This window comes from Polyodon spathula, chromosome 27 (assembly GCF_017654505.1).
Source record: "Polyodon spathula isolate WHYD16114869_AA chromosome 27, ASM1765450v1, whole genome shotgun sequence".
Lineage (NCBI taxonomy): Eukaryota > Metazoa > Chordata > Actinopteri > Acipenseriformes > Polyodontidae > Polyodon > Polyodon spathula.
In genome coordinates this window covers 5,334,731-5,352,410 of record NC_054560.1, presented here as the reverse complement: position 1 = coordinate 5,352,410, position 17,680 = coordinate 5,334,731, and the positions used below count along the sequence as shown (strand labels likewise).

The 17,680-nt window shown below is 41.6% G+C and overlaps 1 protein-coding gene across 24 annotated transcripts in view; it reads left to right on the top strand.

Moving 5' to 3' along the window:
* LOC121301331 (receptor-type tyrosine-protein phosphatase S-like) overlaps positions 1–17,680 on the top strand; it is a 131,073-nt gene that overhangs the window by 44,722 nt on the left and 68,671 nt on the right. For all 24 annotated transcript variants that reach the window (XM_041230626.1, XM_041230634.1, XM_041230625.1 and 21 more), the window contains exons 3-5: positions 4,264–4,409; positions 5,416–5,557; positions 17,173–17,361. In XM_041230626.1, the coding sequence (XP_041086560.1) occupies positions 4,264–4,409; positions 5,416–5,557; positions 17,173–17,361 (477 nt within the window). The remainder of the gene's footprint in view (positions 1–4,263; positions 4,410–5,415; positions 5,558–17,172; positions 17,362–17,680) is intronic.

Below are 17,680 nucleotides of genomic sequence, written 5' to 3'. Positions count from 1 at the left end.
GTCGCTCTGCCTGTCTTGCTGACGGGCCGGGTCCTACTTCATTTGCAAATAAAATTGTCAGTCAAGTGTGTTATTAGCCTAGGCTTGAAATGCAGCGGCAGGCAATATTCATGGTGCCTTAATTTTTGTAAATCTAGGCGATTTTTTTTTTTTTTTTTTTTTTTTTTTTTTTAAGACCCAGAAAAATGCATATATTAAAATGAAACTGCTGTAACAGGAGGGATTCCAATACAGCACAGATATTTTCACAACTCAATAATATGGAAATAAATAATAATGTTTTTTTTTTTTTTTTTATATAACGTATAGTGTGACACAAGCATATAATAATTGCTTGTATGTCATTTATTTTGCTATTTTGCATGGTAATGGATTTTCATTTATATGGTAGTTTTCCCCTGTACGTTCCACACTGTTTTTTAAGGGACTCTCCTAACAACAGCATTGCTTTGACCCACAGCGAATAATCTGGGTTTGGTTTATAACTGCAGTAATGCGTTAAGAGGATACATGTCCTTATGCACAGATTTTCAGCACTTGGTTCTGAACTGTGTCAGAAAAGTTTGAGAGTTAAAGGGGAGAGGTCTTCTTTCTTTTTGGCATTTACACATTATACCGTTTCCTGTTCAGTGCGCTTGACTCTTGCCTGCATTGAAACATTCCTAAACCACTCTATAGCGAGAGCTGACAGGCAAGGGGCCTCCACGGAGTTGGCTTCTTACATTTTCTTTTTTTTTTTTTTTTTCCCGATGTTTCACCTTTTTTTAAAAAAAAAAAAAAAAAAAAAAAAAAAAAAAAAAAAACATTACACACACTGTCTAAGAGAACTAATACCCTGAGATTTTCTATCGAGATTTCACTTTGACTCGGCGAAGCAGTAGCAGCTAGGCCTGAGGAGAGAGGTAGAGCTGTTTCCATAGCGACAGAGCTGGCTCTGGAGACCCTCTCTCTCAGACTGAGGCCCTTACTCTGGGCCCTGTTTGAGCGATAAGGCCCTGCTAGGTTCAAGAGGGACAGAAACTGTACTGAAGGGTGTGTGGGGATTGAAGGCAAGAGACTGAGATGGAAGAAGAAAAGAGAGATGAGAGAATATGTATTTATGTATGCAGGGATGGAAGTAAGACCCAAGATGGAAGTTCACCCATTCCAAGCTTTACCACCAGCTTGATGGGCCACAGTGTATGGGTAACAGAACACTGGTTCAACTTGACTACAACAGAGGCCACTCATTCCATTTGAGAAAACTGCAGGAGGAAAAGAGGAATAGAGATGGGAAAAACAGGAATAAAAGGAAGATAAGGAGAGGAAGTAGAGACAGAAAACGAGAACGCAGAGAGAGGGAGCGAGAGAGTGAGAGCTCTCTGTGTTTTCAGACCTAATCAGCAGTATGATCACAGGAACAGATGGCGAGTGATTCACGATGCAGAGGTGGTATTTTATATATTTTTTTTTACTGGGGTATAAACTTGTGGAAAGGAGGATATCTGCCAAGGCAGGTACACAGCTGTTTTTATTTGAATTTAATCTCACAATGCAAGTTTGATCTACCAGGGTTCCGAGAAGCTTCTAAAGCTCCACGGATATCATTTTTATAATGAACTTTTCACTTTCAGTGTGTGTTTTTTAGGTGGATAATATCTATCTATCTATCTATCTATCTATCTGTCTATCTCTATCTATCTATCTATCTATCAGCCTCTAGAAGTATATTCATTTTTCTTTCTGCTCTTGGTATAGTATAGTAGTGAGCTCCCTATTTCGTGAATGAACATCTCTTTGGAAAATTGCACCCAGTGACAGTATCTATTTTGTTCAAGGTTTAATTGGCATAGTAATGACTAAAACACGAAGCAAAGCAGCAGCATTAAAATACCACAGCGTTACTTTCGTTTTCTCCCACTCGAATATGCTGCAAAAGCTTTTGAAAGATGTCTATTTTAAACTAGATTGATGACGAGTGGATTTTTTCCCCCCATCTATGAAACTATTTGATGATTTGATGGCTCCTATTTCGTGTCATCACCTATTAATATTCTGTGTAAAGGGGCCCTTCTGTCCATTACCAGCACAAAGTGGAAAAAAGAACAAGTTATTATTTGCTACAGTTCTTTTAAAAAAAAAAAAAAAAAAAAAAAACTTTTATGAAAAATATAAATAAAAATTTAAGGGTATCGCCAGAAAAAAAGGACCTGTAGGAAATCTGGGTTTACCGGTTCCAATGCTGAAATTGCCTGTCTCTATTCACAGGACAGAGTGTTTGTCTTTCTCAAAAATGAATTGTAGAAACAATTTGTCCCATTTTGGGTCAAAATTGTAAATTTAAATCCTGTCGCTGTGATTATTATATATATATATATATATATATATATATATATATATATATATATATATATATATAATGTATGTGTGTGTGTGTGTGTGTGTTGTAAATAGTAAAAGCTGATCTGTTTTTTCTAGCCAGTTTTTTTGTATATTTAACATGTTTTGGTCAGATGGTAATAGAAGAAAACAGTGAATTGTTTTATTGTGTGTTTGGAAGGGTTCAGTAGCTATCTGTAGTTGACAGTGCGCAAGAAATCCACTCTGAACTTGATTAGAGGCAGCCACAGAATACTTCTAAGCATGCAAGAAATACACCAGATGATTGTGTTATTATACAGTTGTTTTACTGGCTTTAGCGATGCTGAGAAATAAAGTCCCAGTTTTTTCACGCTGAAATTCTGGTAACCCTCCCAAATACCCAGTAAAATATGAATTGGTATCTAAAGCAAGGGAAGCTCAACACTGAAGATTGAAGATTGAGATCTCCTGCTGCCATGCGTAGAGAATGAAGAATTCCTGGACTGTCCAGACCAAGCATGAACAGTTGAAAATCTAGCTACCTGTCTAGTTATTGCACCATCATTTTGGCAGCTTTTTAGAAAGTCAGTGTTGATCAAACGAGCAGTGATGGGGATATAATGGTAGAAGTTGCAGACCGCTGTGGACTGATTTGCAGGTCTAACAAGCCTCTCCTGAAACGTCCACCATCAAATCCAGTCCTTCTCTGAGGAATGGTCTTGTTTGACCCTGGGATCCGTGAGGCCACAACTCCAGAACACCCCAGAGTGGTGAATTCATCTTGGTGCTGTCAGAGACAAACTGGACTCAAGTTATGGTTGTTGCCCACGGTCAGGGCTCCTGTTCTCTGCTGGATTTAAAATGCAGCCCCAGGCTTTGAGTGGTTTTTTAAGTATTTAGAGGTAATGGCAAAAAGACAAGCTTGGTGGTTTTTTTTTTTCTCTCAAGGAAATAAAGGTGTCTTTTTTTCTGAAACACACACAGAGGTCTACTTTTCTGCAGTCTAGTAGTTCTTGTAATTTGGGCTTTATTTTGTCGATTTGCTGGTTATTTCGTTTGGCAGGCCCTATTCATCTCACGCCAGTGAATGATATAAATAACAGCTCAACCGACAGGAGAACAAGGGTCACTGTTACAAACAGGGAAGAATAAAGATTGGAAAGAAATGTTTCATTTAAACAGACACCACAGCCTAGAAAGATTAATAAAGCAGCATGATACCATACACATACCAGTGTGCTACTGGATCAATACCATGGCTGTACACCTTCTGTTTTAAATTGATTGCCATTGCTGGCAATGGATCTGCAATCTGGTATTTTATATATAATTTTCAATTTGCATGCAGCCATAACCAGGCAGTCACATCCACTATGCATACAAATTTAATAAGTGATACACCTGAGTTGGTGTTTGATCATCTTTACATTTTTGTGCATTAATATCTTCTGCTGCAAAATAAGCTTTTGCGAAGTTACTGCTTGCACAGCTGCCATCACTGCGATGTGTACAACACCATATAGCTGCTTTTTTTTTTTTGGATCACTTCAATTGAGCCGCAAATGTTTTAACATAATCCACTGACTGGGAATGTGTTAGCAAGCAAGAAATGTCGTCTTTTATATTTTAACCCCTTAAGGCATGCAAGGAATTGAGCGGTTGCTCAAATGGCTTCTTAAAATACATTTGAGAGCGACAAGTATCACGAGGAGGAAACTGACCATTTGGATGACCAGCTCCAACTTGTCAGTAATCCTGTTCTCTTGCGCCTCATTTGCAAAAAAATTTGAAAGTTTGCATCATTTCATTTGTGGGACACAAGTGTCCCTTGTACTTTTTAAAGGGTTAAGAGGTGCAATGACGAAAGCCATGTGATTCCACCTTGTGTTCTGATCTCTCCTGTTCGCTCTCCTCACATCGCAGCTGCCCCCAGATTCACCAAGGTCCCTGTTGACCAGATTGGAGTCTCCGGAGGGGTTGCCTCCTTTGTCTGCCAGGCGACGGGCGAACCCAAGCCACGAGTCACCTGGAACAAGAAAGGGAAGAAAGTCAACTCCCAGCGCATTGAGGTATAGAGATAACAGATGTGGATATTTGTATAAATATTGGCTCCTGCACTGTGCTGCATTGTGCTAATATTGCGTGATGCAGCATAGAGAGACATTTGTATTGTGTACAAGACATGTCATGGACGTTGCATTGTGCATAATTTACATCCTTTATATAGTTAGAGAATACAGAAATTGATACATTTTAACACCTACTTTTGGTTTTCAGTGTTTACCAGTGCATTAAATAAAGCTTCACTGTCACTACTGTACACATTACAACTTGGCCCTCCATTTTTAAGGAGCAGTTAAAATTAGGAAATTAAAGTATTTAAGTAGACTCAAGCATGTGTTTGGACCAACATCGAAAAAACAGTCACAGCATTTAAAAAACAACAAACCCAGCTGCTAAACGTCATCACGACTGGCTTTCAATTTCAAGCAGCAGTAAGTAAGAAAAATCTCCCAGGCCTCTGACACAATGAAAAATAGCTTCAAGTGGTTTTCTGGTAAATAAATGATGGGCCATAAGTAAACAGGTGGGTTTAATTGCTTTTTAAAGCAAGCAATTGTATAGCAATTCATTGTGGAAAACATTGCTTTAAATCTACAGCGCCCATCTGTGCACCTCTGAATTCCAATTAAGTTCATGTAGAATGAGATTCTGACTTCAAGAGAAATGTCAGAGAAAGGTCTAAAAGTAGCCAAACCAATCCAGGGAGAGGTGAATATCCTTCATACAGTTTTATCAAAATATATTTTCTTTCTTGTTTACCCTTTTTATTACAGTCATTTTGCAGTTTTCCCATGCATCCAATGCATTTACCATAGATTACCATGTTTATATACATAATGCTTTACCACACCTCTCTGGGCTTTGCCATGCTTACCTAGGGAGTCTGGGAAGACAGCAACGGCTCGCAGTTGCACTCAAGAAAAAAAAAGAAAAGAAAAGAAACTCGTAACCCAATTGCAACATAGCGTATTCCAACTTAGCATTTTAAATGTGTGTCGTTTTGCTTTACAGACAATTGAATTTGATGAAGGGGCTGGGGCTGTTCTTCGGATCCAGCCTTTACGAACTCCCCGGGACGAAAACATTTATGAATGCATCGGAGAGAATTCAGAGGGAGAGGTGACGGTCAGCGCCAAGCTCTCCATCCTCAGAGGTAAGAGACTCTGAGGGCTCTGCTGTGGTAAATGCACCTGCTAAAACATGGGCCTGCTTAGCTTGAAGTTTTATCTTGGAAATCTCAGATGCTCCAACTCAAGAAGCTCCCTCTTTATCCAAGCTGCTTGAGTCTAATCCCACCCAAACTAAGTGATTGCATCAACATTTCAGGTACTTGCAGGCCACTGGATAATGATTACCCAAGAAAGTTTTTTTTTTTTTTTGTGGACCTATCACACGCATTTTATATTGTAAAGGGGTTCTGAATTAGATATAAAAATCCAGCAGTCTCAAGTAGGAGTTATGATAGAATGTTTACATTCAGATCTGTGCTTTGACGTGAGGTTTCCACTGCGCAGGTCGTGCAGCAGTGAACTATGGGAATTCCCTACTGCCCATCTGCTAAAGTCTAACCATAACACTGCTTCCAACTGCCTGGGCAGTGTTTCATTCCAGCTGTGGGATTTCTTTCTGGGCATAGTTACGCTGCATTGCATTCTGTTAAGTGAGTGTGTCGGGAGCATGCTGTCTACATTCTGAAGACATACTGTTGCTGCTCTGAGAATATATAGGAACCTTATACCTTAGGACCACGCTACAATGTGTATTTCTTTTGCACTACTTAATTCAACAAAGCAGCAAGACTGCGCTGAGAGATGGAATCCAGATTTTCTCTTGCTTAGCTGAACACGTTGCATTCTGGTGCCCCACCCCCCCAAATACTGTGAAACTGTGTGGGAGCCCCACGATCTGCCTCGTTAAGACATTTTGAAGTTTTGCTCGTGGCGTTCAGGGTGGCACCGTTCTGCCCAGGCGCTTCCATCCCCACTGACTCGCTAATGCTTAATCCCGTGCCAGTTGTTGCTGTCTGCTGGCTTGGCAATAGTGACGGCATTGCACTGGCTTTACCACAGACCTGGATGATGCAGCACTGGCACTGCCATCTGCTGCTCCCTCCGTTAGGCAGGATTTAAGGTCCTGCTTGCCCTTTTTAGCCTCCACATACATTGCAGATCGGCCTGAACCAAATCAGAAGTACAGTTATATACTGTGCCTCTGCTTTGCAATAGCTAAGGCATGCAGTAATGTACTATCTACAAATTCTGTCTGTGAGGCTAGATTTAAAAAAGCAGAATAATATAGAGGGCTGGCCAAGCATTGGATCTGGTGTGATACAGAAATTACATGGTTACCTGTTTAATATTATGTTACTATTATGTGTGCTTTGTGTGATTCTAGGCTTTGATCATCATTTGCCATGTGCAGTAACTATTGCTTTTATAGAAACTCATCAAGGCTGAATGTACCAGGCATCCTGCCCATATCCTATTTGTTTTCAAAAATGCAAAAACCTGAGGAGGCTTGGATACTTGACCTGCTGACTGCTGTAACTCAGGGCTCTCCCTCCGAATTCTGTGTTTTATAGCTGAAGATAGCAGCTAGATGAGTCTAGTCAGTGGGAAATAACAAATGCACCGGCTTTTTGTGACTAATGGGTTGGTCACTTCGATTTTTTCCCCACTCCTTTTGGAAGTTAAATGAACCCTTAAAAGGCCTCACATGCATGCATGTGTGCGTGTGTGCCTGCGTGCCTGCGTGCGTGTGTTCCAATTTGCGGCAGATCTGAAAATGCACAGAAGAGACTTTGTACAGTGAAGCTCCAGTCAGAGCAATGTGACTGACATTTTTTTTAGTTAATTTAGAACTACAGTAGAATAAAGGGCACATCCCTTGGGCCACCTTGTTGTTAGCAATAATGTGTTTCTAAAGCCAGTGGTGAATGATTGGGATTAACAGGCCATAACTGATTATTCTTCCTAGTTAATTCCTTAGACCCAGAGGTGCAGTGAAAGGCATTATTATATATTAGAGCCAGGTAGTTTGGAGAGGCCACTTGGGTACTCATCCGGGGCCCAGGGCTTCCGATCATGCAGCTGCTGGGGATAGGAGTGTACTTGCCAGCCACATCGCTTCAGTCCCCATGAATACAAAGAAATACTGCATGCATCAGCCTCTCCGATAAGTGACAGAGCAAGATCTTTACTCCAGGGGTCCTGTTAGTTAGTGCTAGAGCAATCGAACACTGGCACCGATCTTTCAGGTTCCTAGGACCCTGATTGATCCTCTTTCTCTCCCTCGCTCACCAATAACCAACCTGATTATTGCTAATCCTTGCCCCTGTCAATAAAAGGCTCACAGGGTGGGAGTTAGGGACCATTAAGAGGGCAATAAGAGTTCAGTACTGGTTGCTCCTAGCTGTACTTGTAAACTAAACCCACATTCACCAGGATCGGCACAAATTCCTCAAACATGTGGTATTTACTGGTATTTAGATGTGAAATGTGCAGTATTTCACCTTCCTTCTGTATATCTTGTTTTTATAGTAGTTCGTCTTTAAAGTGAGGCATGCCTACTACAGTGCAGCATTCAACTAAAGATGGCACATCCGTAAGAGTCCCTCGCTCCCTCCCTCCTTCCCCTCAACTTACAGTATTGAGCAGCTGTCTGTGCAATCGATCGTTCCTCCAGGTTGGTAATGGAAGACACATCCTGGCTGGTCACAGGTCACGGCTGCCTGCCAACATATTGGTAAGAACTAATTCAGCAGGAAAAACGTCATTGACCAGAATGGATTTCACAGTGATGGTATAGCAGAAAGAAGCCTTTATGAAATGGATCCTGTCAGAGGATCCCCGCTGCCCTCATAAATAAGTGGGTTTTTTTTAGTAGTAGACCTGATATCCTATTGATCAGTAAATGTCAATGATATTGGATATTTGCATTCACTGGCAGGATTTCTACAGCTACTGTACTCTTAAATTCTGGATGCGCTGTTTGTAAGCTTCCTAATGCATCAGAGTGAATTTGACTTGGGAGTAGTGGGTGGGCAAGTGGTCTTTCAATTGAGTAGAGATAGAAACGTGCGTAACATAATTTGATCGACGACGAAAGCCATCACAATGAGCATGTCAACCGAAACTAATTTGCATAACTAATTGATTAAGGAGGTCTATTGACGACACCATTCAAATGGAAGCTAGAAAAACAAATAATTTGAACTTGTAAGTAACTGGACTCTAAGCACCTTAAGGATTCTAAGCAATGCCCGCCGTGCTTTGGAAGTAAACTAATGACTTTAGACTCCTAGAGATGTATAGTTATTAGTTATTGGGCAAAATTTCGTTTGTTTGCAGCAGGGCAACATTTTCTGAAAGGAGCAAGGCAGAGAGAACAGTGAAGCGCTGTAAATTAATTATTACCCGAGGAAAAACATATGAACCAGTAAAATGACCAAAAGTGCACAAGTAGTCTTGTTGTATAATACAGTTTTATTTCCACAGAGAAAGCTTTTCACTGGCTGAAATAACAGGACAAAAAATTGAGGTTTCAAAGTAGTGCAAATTGCTTATCAGGGATGGAATTAACACATAGCAGTATCACCCATTCCAGGTTTTACTGCGTGCTCAATTAGCACCAGTGTATAGGTAACAAGCTCAGGTGTAAAACCAGGTTTGGATCAAATTGCTATGCAATGGGAGTCTTTTATGAATATGATTTGTGGTTATGATTAATGTCTGGGTCTGGCTTGATGGCTCGGTTGTCTTGTTTGCCTCTCTGTCGGTTGACACTTTCTTGTGTGGCTCTTGCTCTGATTGTGGGCTGCGGATTTATTGCATGGGGATGGCTAATGGCCCTTTTCTGATTGCAGACTGCGCGACAGCCAGGAGATGGAATAGGCGTCTGAAGAGCGGAGGAATTAAAGTGGAAATAGAAGTCATTCTTCAAGGGTGAAAAAATAGAAAGAGAGACTGTCTGTTAATTATCCACATTTAACCTCAAAACCCTTTCAAAACATTCGTTTGTTTTCTCATCTGGGAGGCAGGGTGTGATTAATGTCTCTCTTGAAATGCTCTCATGGTAAATCAACATTACGTTGGGCGTTAGGGTTTTATTATTTCACCATCACCTGTGGAGGTAAAAGCTTAATATTTTCAAAAGTCAAAATCGAACTGCATTAAACAGAATATTGAGCAGACTGGAGATTCTCTCATAAGACAGATCAGTAAGGGGGTATTAAAATGATTTTATGGGCAGAATCAGTCTCATATTGTCTTCATAATTAATCCCCATTTAAAGACGATTCAGTAAGGGGTATTAAAATGATTTTATGGGCAGAATCAGTCAGAAGTAGCTGTGTTTTTTTTTTTTTTTTTTTATCAAATATTTTCAAACAAACCCCGCTGTGCCTCACTGACTGTACGTACAGATTCCTGATAATTGGATAGGCCATTTGTCTTGCATTGCTACGCATTTAACAGAAATAAGCAATTACTGCGCTATGAACACATTTGGTCATTTTGTAGGTTGTTTTTTTTTTATGGCAGGCATGCTTAATTTAATGAGGCATTGCAATTGTCAGGCGTGCAATTAGGTGGAATGAACAAGACGTATAATCAAATAGTTAGGCAGAATTTTAACATAAGGGTAAGTTTCATTAACAGCTATACGTCTAAAGTGCCTGTTTTTGAATGCTCCAGTGTGTCTGCTTGCATCAGCAATCATCTGATTACTGCAGTCCAGTCCTTCTAAAACCACTGGAACTGATGCAGGCTGTCAGTCACTTGTCAGTGTGGGACTAAGTGTAGACGATGTATGCAGAAGGCTTTGGTGTTTGGTTGTTGTTGGGTTATGGATAGACAATGCGAAAAGTAGTTCAGCTATAGAATCTTCTAGGACACAGTAGATTGAAATAGGCATGCATAACGACTTGAACATAAACAGTGAGCCCACAGTGTTCCATAATGGCAGTCCCTGCAGGCAGGGTTTCCACAGCTTCTCACTTTATCAGTGGTTGAGATTAGCGGGCTGAGGAGTGGAGAGACTGGGGGTGTAAATATGTCCCATTGACTGCACATGGGCTCAGCCCCTGCACTCCATCATCTTCTCTCAGCTCACAGGCAGAATGTGTAGGGATATCCTCAGAAACAATGCAGTCCAGGAGCCCTGAAAAAGGACTCCTGTTGAGGGTTTTGATTTCAATTGAGATAACAACTGTAGGGCACGAGAATGAAAACAAAAAACAAAAAAACCCAGCAAAAATGTTATTAGTTGTATTACTAATGCTTAGCAGTGCTGGTAGTCAAAGCATTATAAAGCAGTAATAAATAGCATTTATTACCATAGGTTGTCTAGCAGTTTAGCAAAGTAGTCAACTAGTAGTGCTTTACTGTAATGCTAATACCACTGGGGACTGCAGTACCTATTTTATTTATTGTATTGGTATCAGAACTGGTGCATTTAATATATATATTTTAGTATTGTTGTATAATATGCAAAGCTGGAGGTTATCCACAGTTGCATGTCAAAGAATAAATACATTTTAAATATGAATAAAACTATAGGCAACAATATTTGAATTTGTGAATGTCGAAAGAGGTTGTGCTTTTAGGAGAAAGATAGCATCCCTGCTTCCCATAGCGACAACACCGTATGAGTTAAAACCTGAGCTGTGTGATCAAAGAGAGGCTTGTGCCTGGCCTTGTCTAAGGGTACCTTGACGTATCGTCAATATAAACGTCCACCTTTGCTTTATCTTGAGCTTTTGTAACCCACACCAGCGCGATTTTCCAGAAATGCCTTTCTTGGCTTTCGACGGACACCAGAAGCAATTCCCATTGGTCATTTGCATTATGCATTATACGATTATTCAGCTGGAAGTACTGTTAGAAATGGAAGAAATGTTAGTAAATATTGTGCTCCATTAAGCTACTCAAGCACTCCACCTTCCACGCTGCAGTCCTGCACTCTAACCACTGAGCTACTCTATCCCACTACCTTCAACACTGCAGCCCAGCACTCTAACCACTGAGCTACTCCATCCCACTATCTTCAACACTGCAGCCCAGCACTCTAACCACTGAGCTACTCCATCCCACTACCTTCAACACTGCAGCCCAGCACTCTAACCACTGAGCTACTCCATCCCACTACCTTCAACACTGCAGCCCAGCACTCTAACCACTGAGCTACTCCATCCCACTATCTTCAACACTGCAGCCCAGCACTCTAACCACTGAGCTACTCCCACTGCCCCACTGCAGCCCAGCACTTCACTGACACTGCAGCACTGCAGCACTCTAACCACTGAGCTACTCCATCCCACTACCTTCAACACTGCAGCCCAGCACTCTAACCACTGAGCTACTCCATCCCACTATCTTCCACACTGCAGCCCAGCACTCTAACCACTGAGCTACTCCATCCCACTATCTTCCACACTGCAGCCCAGCACTCTAACCACTGAGCTACTCCATCCCACTACCTTCAACACTGCAGCCCAGCACTCTAACCACTGAGCTACTCCATCCCATTATCTTCAGGGCTGTGTTTGATTCAGTGGTGGAGATCAGGGCGCTGAGAGCCGGTGCCTCTTGTTCAAGGTTATTGCAGGCTGTGCTCAGGGCTGTGTTTGATTCAGTGGTGGAGATCAGGGCGCTGAGAGCCGGTGCCTCTTGTTCAAGGTTATTGCAGGCTGTGCTCAGGGCTGTGTTTGATTCAGTGGTGGAGATCAGGGCGCTGAGAGCCGGTGCCTCTTGTTCAAGGTTATTGCAGCAGGGGTGCTGTCAAGGCAAGCTTTCCTCTGCTCTGCTACAGTCTGCTCTGGCTTTAGTGTCGATTATTCTAATTGAGATGCTTTAGGCTCAGCAGAATAAATGCAATTGACCATCCCTGGAGCAGAAACAGCTGGGGGCAGCAGATTGCTTAAATGTCTATTTATTGAAAGGGTATGTTAATCCCGGGGGGGGGGGGGGGGGGGGGGGGGGGGGGTGCTCTTGATCTCTCTTTGGTAATATTAATGCTTAGTACTTAAAACCCTCTCTGGCTACTCTGAGTAGTAATCAGTTAACCTGATTAAAGCTCAGACTAAATTAAATAATGTTTGATAGCAGCGAGACGGGGTAAGTGGGGGGGCCCCAACATTTATCTGATTTCTGCTCAGCATCACTGTACATTAGAGCTGCCTGAAAAACAGCTGTAGATAAATAATAAAAATCCTTTGCAATCCTTTTTTTTTTTTCTACAAGTGATTTACTTGGGAGGTTGTGTGGCCTAACGGTTAGAGCTGGGGGACTGGGAGGCAGTGTGGCCTAATGGTTAGAACACTGAGGAATGGGGCTTTGATTTGGGAATATTTGCTAAACAGAATTATTGAAAAATCTTCTTAGCAGTTTATATTAGTCCCAGAGTGGCTACATGCCACACTTTGAATTGTGGGCTTAATGACCCAAGCTAGAAATAGTGGGAGGTGCATGCTAGTTTCCCTTGTAGGCATTTCTGCTGGTACACCATGTTTTACATGAAAGTTTATGTCAAGGAGATGGAACAAATGCTGGCTGCAGTGTGAGTGGAAAGGGATTTGAGTAGCTTAGCGGGTCGTGTGTTTGCTGTAGCGGCTGTGTGGAAGGTAGATTATAATGCAAATGGAGTTTGTTTGCTTTGTGTCATAGTTAAAGAATGATGAAAGAACATGAGTCACTGGTCTGCATTGAGACAGGGCAGCCAGGCCTGCACAGATTGTTTCAATTAGGCAGGAGGGATATACTATTCCTCAATGATAACTGCCTCCAAATTCCCGCAGGGAAGCTGGGGAAGGAAATCTTCAGTGAAGGCTGTTTCCCAGAATGGCCCTATTTTTTTTTTTTTTTTCCTCCAATGCTGGACATGCCTACCACTAGCCCTCTGGCATTGCTGTTTCAGACAACCAAGCCTGCTGTACAGCTGTTTCTCAGCTGGCCTCTGGTACTTGGTGCTCATGTCACCCACCGCCTTCCAATCAGATTAAAAGATTTGCATCCGTCGACTGTATAACGAATACAATGATAATTAATGGTAATTAATGTGTGCAATATTCTGCCTTCAAAAAAAGTGTTACTAAACACAGTGTGCCATTGCATAAACACAGCTGTCCATCTCCAAATAAAGGCCGCATCGCGGTAATGATGATGATAATAATCATAGTAAGTCCATTATTTTTGCAGCTTAACCGTGCTTCAGCCGTGGCAGTTTGCAAAGAGGGTCAGCTTGCAAAACAGCTCCACATGTCAAGCTTTCAGAGCACTCCCGAGCTGCTGGTAATTGCATTCCACTGAGGATTCAAAAATCAAACCATTAACAAAATGGGGAGACCTACAAAACAAGTCAGGAAAGTGGGCTTTTCAACGCCCGCATCGCTCATTTCAGCTCTGCAGCACAAAAACGTAATCTAGGCGTAATTGATGTTCATTCACAGTCTCAGTGATGTATCTCTTAAAAAAAAAAAAAAAAAAAAAAAAACAATAGTAAAGCTATCTCACTGTACCAGAACTGTAGGGTTAAGGTTTTGGCATTGCTAGTAAGTTGAAGGGTGAAAATAAGTCCCATTACATAGCAATTTGATCCATTCCTCTACAGCGGGGCTAAAAAAGCTCTTAGTAAAACCTGGAATGGGTTAAACTGCTATGCAATAGGAGTCTTGATCGAAGTTTTACCAGATGCTTTGATTCAAATTGCTAGTGGCGTCTCCAAGAAATAAATATAGTGAACTCTGATTCCCAGTGAAGGTCACAAGTTTTTATTTTATAAGCTACCGTAGACAGAATAGATAAATTTTTCTTTAAAATTGGTATGGCAGGAATTTTATATTTCTTCAAAATAAACGGACGCTTTGTCCAGCACAGAGAGAGAGACGTCTGTTTTGGAGAGACGAGGAGGATTTGTTTATCCCTTAATGGTGTTGTTGCTAACTTGTTCTTGACAGCATGGTTTTGATTAAGGCAATCAGTCCACACAGACACGCACAGATGTCATTTTTGTGTTCCTCGCCGGTCATAATTATAGAGGAGACAGAAGCTAGGGTTTCATTACCGAAAGGTCAGAGGAAAAAAACAATAACAAAAATAAACACTAAACTGGTGGCTTGCAGAATTCTGGGCCTATAATTAGGGCTGTTACCTTTTTAAAACTACAGTTTCACAAGTGGAAGTTTACTTACACAATGGCCTTGCATTGTTATACCATGGTTTTGACAATATCATGCATTCCTTGGCTTTGGCATGCTTCCACTAGACTTTACTACACTCTCAAACCACGTCCCTGAGTAAGCTTTTATAAGAAAAGCATTGCTTTCCCGTTCCTGTTTCAGTCCTTTAGGGACCCTGCAGTATGCCCTGTGTCGAATGAGTCTACCTGCTGTAAATAAGACCCCTGCTGTACTTTTGATCACCAGTCCATTTTCAATCTGTCCGAGCTGCTAGCTATTTCCAGGATGACTGTCCTCCTCGAGTTACACAATTGAAACTCAGTCCGTTTTGAGCAGTACAGATTCAGCGTGCTTGTGTGGAGCGTGGAACAAATACAGAACTGCTATATAGAGAATGTGACCAAGTTAACAGGTCACTAATACCTCTCTGCTTTTCAGATGCACAGAGATCTATTTTAAATGCTAGTAAGTTACATCAGCATGAATGATGGGGGGGGGGGGGGGGGGGGGGGGGTTGGATTCGTGAAATCCGGCCTTTTGGTGTCTATAGCAACTCCTCTGGGGGGGGCTCCCTTGTTTCATATACATCCAGTCCGTAAGCATGTTTCACCAGGTAGATCTCCACCTGGATTGAAAGCCCACCTGTTGATTAAGACCTCCTTTAGATTGGTCTCCCGAGGGGCGGGTACACAAGCAGGTTAGGATTGAGTTGGTTTCCTGCACTTTTCTCCTGCTGCTCTTTCTCGTTTTCTCCGCGGCTCCCGCTCAGCTCTTGAGATCAATCTGAAAAGCTCTGCACTCCAGTTGCTTTAATTAAACTCAGCCCACAATGCACTGCAAGATTAGCATTTTTGTTAAATTAGAAAAGGAAAAAAAAAAAAAAAAAAAAAAAAAAAAAAAAAAAAAAAAAAAAAAAAAAAAAAAAAACACATCTGCAAACGTATTGTCCTTCTGACCACACACACGCACACACTCATGCGCACTCACACACATCATACCGACCAGTATTAACAAGCTTTAAGCTTTAGGCCTCAAATAAAAGCCGTTGTCAGTTATGAAGTCATCAGAGGCCAATGGGAGTGCCGGGAACAAATGATTTGATTGGCAAGACTTGCAAAATAACGAATCCTGATTAATGTGTGAGAGCATGGGGTCCTTTAACCCAGAAAGTGTTGGAGAGAAATGGATTGGGTTGGCTGTTGCAGGGTAGGCTTTCCCAAGAGTGTGTGTGTAATTAACAGGGACAGGTACTGTAAATACAGTATCGGGACCAGCATACTGTTTCAATTCAGCACTTCCACCGTATCTAATGAGCAGATCTGTGGACTGCTCTGTATACACACATTGTGTGACTCATTAAGTGCTAGCCTCCTGCTTCTCGATTCGTATGGGATATATATATTTTTTTTTATGTGCCTTGCTGCAACAGGAGTGGTCTGTATTAATAAAACCCCCGACGTCCTGTAATGTTTTTTTCAACTTTTTTTACCAGGTCATGCTAACTAATAATTTGCTTCTAATAACTTGCAAACCAAATATATTGTATATAAAATGCATAAAAAGGGACTTGCAAAATGATTTTCGCAACTTGCTAATCAAATATAATGTATAGCAAGTTGCTAAAATAACGAAGTCCCTTTTTCTGCTTTGTTTTTCGGTAGTGTTTTATCAACATTTAATTATTCTAAACTGCTGAAACAAAGCTGTATTAGAATGGTGAATTTTACATTATTCCCATGAAGGCCTAGGGGGAGCTATGTGCTTTGCTTTCCACGGTACTGCAAAGGTTAAGGAACTAGGCCAGATCAAGGAAACTGTACATAATTGTTTTGGATCTGTCATCGCATTCATCTCCGCGACTGAGGAAAAGACATTTTAACTCCCCAGAGTCAAAGTCTTGAGTGAGTTATGGAGATGTTGCCTTCCAAGTGGAGATAAATGTGAAATCACACACAGATCCATTCTGTATTCTCTATAGAACACACAGCACTGCATGGCTGTCCAGCGTTAATTTGACTTTTCTTTCAAGTAACGCGGTGGTATTGCTGCATTGTGGGTGAATTTCCTATAGCTAGACTTGTAACCTCTAACAGTGATTGAACCTTTTCATACTGTTTGATAGGTTTGGATTGCTGTGATAACTCAATATGTAGGACTCTATTTGGCAGTGGGTGCAAGGGGCACATTTCCCGAAGGAAATAAAACCATTTTAGTGGAATACATTTACTAGGAAACAACTTTGTTTGCAGCTTGGAGAAGGTTTTTTATTAAACCGGTTTTATTCCTTTCATAAAACAGCCCTTTGCAAAGCCGATCGTCGCAAAAGCTGGTAGGTGGGGGTCCAGATCAGGATCACAAAAGCTTGGCCGGTATGTTTAGCATGAACATGTGCCAATCAGAACTGATTCAGAGCTGCACTCCAATCAAACATCAGCCATTTACTGTGCATGCATCAAACCCAGTTGGGAAATGTTTAGCCTGTAATATAGAATGATCATTTATGTGCAGTGATGTTCTAAGTCTATGAACAGTATCTCTCCAATGAAATGGAGACCCCCTTCCTGACTCTCTCCCCTCCTCTTCTCTCTCTGCAGAAGACCAGTTACCCTCAGGGTTTCCTAACATCGACATGGGCCCCCAGCTGAAGGTGGTGGAGCGAACTCGCACCGCCACCATGCTTTGCGCAGCCAGTGGCAACCCAGACCCAGAAATCACCTGGTTCAAGGACTTCCTCCCCATTGACCCCAACATGAGTAATGGGCGAATCAAGCAGCTCCGGTCAGGTAAGGTTAAAAGGAAGAGCCCTCCACTGTTTTAAGTTTTGGCACCACAACTCTTTCTTGTCATTATGTCTAATGTCGTTTCTCTTAAGTGTAAAGTTGTTGAGACCTCTTTAATCCTGTAGGGGCTGCTGTTTCCTCTCGGGCGATTTCTGCAATAGCTCTACTTGCTGTTTGAAAGAGGAATTGCGTGGCAGATAAATGAAGCGTGTAGCAAACTATATCGGAGGGAGGCGGGGGGGATGTATCAGAGTCTATTTTTATCAAGCAGTCAGTGTGCTATTTTGGGGTTTCAAAACAGTAGATCAGACACACAAGGTTT